This window comes from Cicer arietinum, chromosome 6, assembly GCF_000331145.2.
Source record: "Cicer arietinum cultivar CDC Frontier isolate Library 1 chromosome 6, Cicar.CDCFrontier_v2.0, whole genome shotgun sequence".
NCBI classification, from domain to species: domain Eukaryota; kingdom Viridiplantae; phylum Streptophyta; class Magnoliopsida; order Fabales; family Fabaceae; genus Cicer; species Cicer arietinum.
The window spans coordinates 27,493,999-27,501,929 of NC_021165.2; the positions used below are offsets into that span (position 1 = coordinate 27,493,999).

At 28.2% G+C, this 7,931-nt stretch overlaps 1 protein-coding gene across 1 annotated transcript; it reads right to left on the reverse strand.

Annotated features, from left to right (window-relative positions):
- Window positions 1-1,054: 1,054 nt before the first annotated feature.
- Window positions 1,055-6,245, reverse strand: LOC101500886 (protein trichome birefringence-like 35). Its single transcript, XM_004506750.4, has 6 exons — window positions 5,806-6,245; window positions 5,090-5,369; window positions 4,133-4,304; window positions 3,148-3,344; window positions 2,902-3,054; window positions 1,055-1,780 (listed from the first exon to the last, which is right to left on the reverse strand). Exons 1-6 carry the CDS (start codon window positions 6,005-6,007, stop codon window positions 1,450-1,452), a joined length of 1,335 nt encoding a protein of 444 aa, XP_004506807.1. The 5' UTR covers window positions 6,008-6,245; the 3' UTR covers window positions 1,055-1,449.
- Window positions 6,246-7,931: the final 1,686 nt, after the last annotated feature.

Consider the following 7,931-nt stretch of genomic DNA (forward strand, 5'->3'; position numbering starts at 1 on the left):
ATATGATATGAAACCTTAGAGTGGTTGTTTTCTCTTCTTCCTCTTTCTTCCTCTTTTCATTGTTAACAGTCTTGTCATTCTCCGTAAATTGATTATTTTGAGGTCTTTTTTTTATGCAGATGTTTTTAATTTTGAGTGGATCCTACAAAATATGTTTCTTTCCTTCTATTTTCAATGTGTTTTAAAAGAGATAAAAAAATAAATTATATACGTGTTTTCTTTCTCCAATTTTTCCTTTCCTTTGCTTCAAACAAAGGCTTGATGGAAGATGTTTAGGTGTGTCGTGAAGGATGGTGCTCAAATGACAAAAGGTTATGGAAACATTTGATAAGAGTACATGGTTGAACTCTCAATACTCTTCTTCTTCATACACAATGTGTGATTCTCCCAATTAGATTCTTTCAAACAAAAAATATATATAAACACAATCTAACAAATTTCACCTTTATTTAACATATAATCTTCAGAGTACCATCTAATGAAACAAACTTTCATACAAAATTTAATAAAAATAAATTGCAGTTTATGAAATATTTTCTTCGTCTTACAATAAGTATGTCTCTATTGATGATTTCATATGTATTAACTTCATATGTATTAACAAGTTAAGATAAATAAAAGAGAAATAATAATAATTTTATCATATTATTAATTAAAAAATACAATTGGCAAAATATACAAGAGTCCCACAAAAAAAACTCTATAGATAGTTCGACAAAAAATTAAAAACATACATTTTTTAATATTATTTCTTTGAGTGATTAAAATATACAAAAGTCCCACAAAAAAATGTCTGTAGATAGTTCGACGCTCCATTTTTTATTTACATGTGTCAAATACATTATTAAAATTTAATTTTTAGTAGTGTATTTCACTTAAAATTAGACTATCAAAAGCTAATTTTTGATAAAATAGCATCTTACAAGACAAAATAAGATAATTTGGGTTAACCACTATCTATTATGTAAGTTTCAGTCTATACCTATTGCTTGATGGTGATTACTCACTATCTATATATATTAAAAAGTAAAAAAAAAAATTAAACAAATTTAAATGGTTGGATAAGCATCACATTACTCAATGGGTGTGAATGTGTGATATAAAAGAAACTAAACAAAGCATACAATTACAAGCATGTCACGAAAAACATTTCCAGAGTTTTCTACCCATAAGTTCTCTAGGAAAATTGCAATATAAAATATATACATAAAAAATCATAATAAGATAATCTACACAAGCATTCTATCCAAAACTTCAAATACCTTAAAGCTAAAGATAAACACTACAAAAAGAATTTGCAAATTACCAAAGTCTCTTTCTCTTATGAACAGAAGGGTTAAGACAAGAAAACAACAAAGAACCAACGCTTTTACTAATCTCCAAATGCGGCGGTTGGTTATCATACTCATCATCATATTCAACGAACAAAAATTAATTGTATGACGCCTTTCATAAAAAGTGGAATAGTAATTCATTCCATGCGTCAGGTACTCCCGGCAAGCACCAATGTATACAATCAGAGTAAGATGAAGGATTTGACAATTGTTCAGGAGGAAGAGGCTCCCAAAATTTGCGAAAAATCGAAGGATGGCCGTCCTTTCGATACTCTGATAGTTGAGTAACATTGAGAACAGAAACTTTTGAAGTTAAACTGCTTAAGATCTTCTCCACAGTGCTCATTGTAGGCACATCAGAACCACTTCCCCAATATCCCTCAAAATCAATAGGGTCCTTCTCCCCATAACAGTTTCCTTCACTTTCTGGATTCCATTCTCGGCTCCTAAATGAGAATAATGTTCAATTCAGTGCAAAAATATGAGTTAAATATATTTTTAGTTCCTATAAAATCACAACATTTCATGTTCAGTTCCTCAATATATTTTATTCACTTTAGTCCCTATTTTGCTTTTGACAAGGACTATTTTGAGCGACTTTCCGTTTCTTGAAATACGATTTCAAAAGAGTGATTAAAGATGAATATATATATATATACAAAAGAGTGATTAAAGATAAATATATATATATATATATATATATATATATATATATATATTGCAAAGAAAAGTGAATATAAATCATTTAGAGACTAAACTTGAAAGGTCATGATTTTATAAGAACTAAATACTGAGTAAGTGCAGCAATCATGAAAAGAGAAAACGTCTTATGATTTGGACAAGATTCGTTTGGGAAAAAGAAAATAAGAAAGAAGACGGGAAAACTAGGTCCTTACAGAGGACACTCCTAATGCATCAGCTAACAATCTGAAGCTAAACTAGGAGGCGGTTCCTGGACCAAACCAAGAGATTTTGAGTTACTAACTCCGAACTTGGTTAAATATATTTTTGACCCCAATAAAGTTGGCCAAATTTGAATTTGATCCCTATAGAGGCTTTATTTATTTTAGCTCCTATAGAAGTTTTATTCGTTTTTGGTTGCACATTAGTATATTAACAAGGGCTAAAAACAAAATTTTTATAATTTTTAAGGACTAAAAATGAATAAAAAATTTACAGGGACCAAAATGAAATTTGTCAATTTTAAAAGAATCACATGTATATTTAACCCAAAAAAAATTCTTGCTGCATCACTCACCAGCAAATTTTCTTGACACATGACTAGACCTATCATGTATTTTGGCATGCAGAATAGTACTATTGATATTTCCATTTCAGTATCCAATTTAATTAAATAGATGACACAACTTGGCCAAAATCTACAAAAGACAAAAACTTTGCATAATTCATGGTTTGCAATATTTCAAACACAAATCAAACATGCACTGTTTCAATTTAATAAAGAACTAGCTTAAACTCTAGCTGAAGTTTCATGTCCAAGAATGCTTGCTGGCAAAAGCATTTCCTCCTAACAAATAATCATACAAAACCAAGATTGGATGCTCACCAGAGATGTGTCGGGGACATGGTCACGAAAAAGACACGCTTCGTGAGGGGATCAACTTCAGAAGAAACCCAATCGGCCCAAGCTTCCATGGCCAACTCCATAGCTTCTCGCCCGTCTAATTCCTCACAAGCTCCATTTTGTTCGTCAGTCCATCTGCAAAAATACAAATCACAAAATCCAATCAGAATAAAGTAGAGAAATTTTCCCTATATATACTAATTTGTGTGTCAAAGAACCGATACGAACAATAGCTTAACTGGGCCTTGTCTCCACCACAAGTATGTGTTGAAAATAAGTATATCAGCATGCTCCCAAAGTGATGCGTGCTTTAGAACTGAATCAGGACGAATTATCCGTTCGTCTAGTCTATGATTCACTGGATCGTCGGAATTAGATTCAACAAGAAGAGGAGCCCAGAGGAATTCCACTGTTGCATTGTACTCCTGAAAAATTGGAATAAGAATAGAAGTGTGCAAATAATGAGACTCTTATGCAGTGGTACTAGTTATCAAATCGAGATTCAAAATCGTAAATTGAAGACCCCATCAACCTAAAGTCTTAGAACATCAAATGTTTATGAAGAAATGACAAAAGGAGGTGCATTTTGTATTGGGGAATAAAGTTATCAAATCGAGATTCAAAATCGTAAATCAGAAGACCTATTTTCCAAATTGTGAATCAAATCTTATTGTGATTGTAAAATACATTACCAATAAAGTTATGACATTTTTAGGTAAAAATAAGTGACATAGCAAATTTATAAGTTGATAATAACAAACCTCAAATAATTCAAGATTCATGTCATAAATCAAAAGAAAAAATAAAAAGTAGTTGGCTATACAAAGTTTACAACAACAAAAAAGTACTAAGTTGAGGTATTTAGAATGAATTAGGAATTATTATAGTTAATCGAGATTCATCATAATGAAACTCGATTTATGTCCAAAATAGACACACACAAGGAATCATATGATTTAGCTCAATTATGTTTAGAATCAAGATCTGACACGCATATATAGTAGGATACTAAAAACCGTGTTGGGAACTACATTCAAAAACATCATATAGAAGTTTCCACCTCTGTAGCACTAACATTTGTAATCGAAGACATATCCGGTGTCCAACATGTGTACATTCAATTAAATCATTTTCTCAAATTATTACCAATGAGTGTCAATGTCATGTCAGTATCAGTGCTTCATAGGTTTCCACTATAGGATTCAATTCATACCTCAGCTCTGAAAATGGTGAGATGGGCATTTGGTGACATCGATCTCTTATCAGAAGGAATTTCTGACTGTAACAAGCATACCATAGATATCCATTGCCCTCTATTCAGTGAATCGCCAACAAACATTAGCCTTTTACCTCTTAACTTTTCCCACATTTCTTTCACATTCCACCTGTTTTAGACAACAAATATGTGAAGCAATGAAGAAGCCTAGCAAAAATAACATACTTTGTCACCAAAAAATATAGGATCTGTTTGGTAATAAAACACCTTTTCTGTTTTATGTTAAATCATTCACAATTAAAAGAAAGAAAAACCAGGTAAGAGTTTTATAATCAAATATGAAACAAAAAATGAAAGCAGATAATATTTTCTTAAACCATACAAACTCTTGCCCTTTCTATAGATGATGCTTTTAGACACCAAAAAACATTAAAATTCCGATAACTCCAATTCCACAATCCACATGGACAATACTCCATCCTTTCCTTTTTTAGTTGCCGTTTTAAAGTTGTTTATGCATACTAATAAAACCAATAAATTTTGTTGCTTTTGATAGAATCATTTCTCTTTTCCTATAATACTCTCAACTATTTATCATCTTATTTCACACATATTTTTCGCTCTGCAGTAAATAATTAAAGGTATCATTGACAAACCAATAAGTAATTTTGCATTGAACTTTGAAAATGACAACTAAATAGGAACAATTTTTTTCTAAAAAAACGCCAACTAAAAAGGAATGGAGGGAATATAACAAAAGTTATTCTACTTGGAACTCCACAAAACTCAATCTAGGTTAAACATCAACTTCACAAACTAATGATAACTTAAATAGTCTTAAAACTTTCAATTAGGTCATTCACTTCAACTCATAACCATCAAACAAAACCATAACATAATTATGCTCAGATGAAACAAAACAAAAAACAAAAAAGAGCTAAAAATAGAAAGTACCTCTTCAAATTGCAATCATGTGGTTGCCATCTCCAATGTTGGTACCCCAAATCATCTCTTCCATGCTTGTGACAAGCCAATTGATCAGACATATAAGGACAATCTAACTCATTGTACAACGGATATGAAGCATTATCAAAAACCCATTTGCCTGAGAAAACATCACATCTTTCACCACTCACTCTCTGGCGACCGGAACGCTTCGAACCACCACGCCGAGCAATTTTCCTACCACTATACCCTATAGTAGAGTTGCATCTACTATATCTATCCAAAACCTCTAAAATAAAATTCAAACCAAACCCATTTCAACAAATCACAACAACAACAAAAAAAAAGTCACAAAGCATATCAACGTCAAATCACAAAGCTTAACACATAAAGTTCTCATTTATAAGTCACAAAAGCAAGTTTATGAAATGAAGAACTAAAATAAAATTCCAACAAAACCCATTTCAACAAATCATATAAAAAATAAGTCACAATTCAAATCAAAGTCAAATCACAAAGCTTAACCCATAAAGTTCAAATTTTTAAGACACAAAAGCAAGTTTATGAAATGAAAAACTAAAAAAAATTCCAACCAAACCCATTTCAACAAATCATATAAAAAACAAGTCACAATGAAAATCAAAGTCAATTCACAAATATTAACCCATAAAGTTCTAATTTTCAAGTCACAAAAGCAAGTTTTTGAAATGAAAAATTATACATACCTTGAGGTTTTTTGAGGTGATTAGAGAAATTGGGTTTAACATAGGTAGTTGAAGAATCTTCTTGTTGGTGAATGTGATTTGGGTTTTCATGGATTTGATGAATGGTGCTTCCACTATGGAGAGTTGAGAATGCTATGAAGAGAATTAACAAAAACACAAGTAAAGGAAAAATTGGAACTTTCTTTTTGTTCAATTTCTGCATAGTTTGCGTCAAAGGGTTTTGGGTTTTGATTTTGAAATTTTATTGTACACAAATTTCAACTAAAAAATTGGATATGTTAAATTATAGTATTCACTGGAAAAGAGTATCAAATTCAATATAGGGTGTAATAAAAAAAAGTACTTTGGTTTTTTGATGAGAAATTTTGGAAGTTTGAAAAATGATTCATTGATAGAGTTCTATAAAAATTCTATATACCGGTTTGTTTTTGTTCATTGTCTAACACTTTTTCCACAGCTTAATCATTTTAGAATGCTATTTATATGTTTATTAATTTTAGTTTAGTTTGAATTTTGTTTGTCCTCTTTTGATAGAAATTGTTTTGTTTTAAGTTGTTTTATTATGTATATATCTTATCAAAATGTTTTAACAAAATAAAAAATAAAATTTATCAAATAAAAAATAAAAATATGAGTTTATTTAAATATTTAAGGTATGAATTTGAAAATGTTGATGAATTTTTAAATTTTTTATAAGTAAATAAAAAAGAATAATATTGTTGACATTTTAAAACATAAAATATCAAATTGTCACTTAAAATTAAAATAAAAGAACAAATTAAGAGAAAAAAATAAGATTAATAACTAAAATGTTAATTAAAATTAAATTAAAAGACGCAAATATTATTTAGCCTTTTATGATATTATTTATATGTTTATTAATTCTAGTTTAGTTGGAATTTTGTTTGTCTTCTTTTGATAGAATTTTTTTTTGTTTAAGTTGTTTTATTATGTATATATCTTATCAAAATGTTTTAATAAAATAAAAAATATTTTGATTTGGACTTTTTACTTGAAATGAAATCTGAAAATATTATTTCTCAGATCAATTCATAATAAGTTTTTTTGTGAGTAATTTTTTTTTTGAATCAATCAATTCATAATATTTGATGTATATAAAATATCCATAATGAATGTGAATGTTTTTCTTAATTTGATTTTGAATTTTCAAAATACTAACTTAATAAATAGATTTTTTGAATGCAAATAAAGAACAAACTCCAGATGACAAAACGTTGGATTCCGAAAACTTCTCTATTGAAGAAAAAAATATTTAATACTTAAAAATATAAAATATTAAATAAATTTGTTTTTTATGATTTGTTGATATATAATATCTTACACCAAATATTTTAACAATGTGTATTTTTAAAGTTGAAACGTTTGAGACTTTTAATAAAGAAACTCCTATTATTTCTTCAACATTCTTAACTAAAAGGGAATTCTCGAGTGGATTAACTTGTTAAATAAGTTAACAAGATGTTTTTTTCTTCAAACTATTATTGTAGTTGAAACTTGGCTCAACTTTCTACAACAGAAATAAGAATTAGTTTTTTAAGACCTTAACATCCGTTGTTTTTTATATTCCTTCCCATAAAATAAAATAAAATAAAAACTCTCAACTAAATACAAATAATTTAATTCACTTATTTCCAAATAATTTAATAAAGTTAATTTTATTTTATTTTACAGAATTACATAAAATTACTTAAATAACAAATATGTTTAATGAAAAGAGAATATCAACTGAAACTTTGTTTTAAAAGTAAACAGTCAACAATTTAATTTTAAAATATTCATTCTAACACGTATCCAAATGATATTATATATATATATATATAAATAAAGTTATAATTAAAGCAAAGTTTTTTTTTTTGCTTTTGTGGGTGCAATTGCCTCATTTATTTGGCTAAAAAAATCTTTAATAATATGCACAGTAAAAATTAATTATTTTACTGTAAAATAATTAATTGTATCTATTAGTGATAATAAAAAAGTGATTAGTGAATCAGACTCAATATCAACAAAGTATATGAGAATATTTTTTAAATATTAGTTTCTTTTGAATATTGAATTTATAATATTTTTTGAATTACTCATAAATATTATTATTATTTTATTATTAT

Bases quoted from the DNA above. Each gene is read 5' to 3' on its own strand.
- LOC101500886 (XM_004506750.4), bottom strand. From the start codon at position 6,007: ATGCAGAAATTGAACAAAAAGAAAGTTCCAATTTTTCCTTTACTTGTG. The intron at 5,370-5,805 runs GTATGTATAATT...ATTTTATTTTAG, and splicing joins TCACCTCAAAAAACCTCAAG to AGGTTTTGGATAGATATAGT. The intron at 3,345-4,132 runs GTATGAATTGAA...CCAATTTTTCAG, and splicing joins TCACCATTTTCAGAGCTGAG to GAGTACAATGCAACAGTGGA.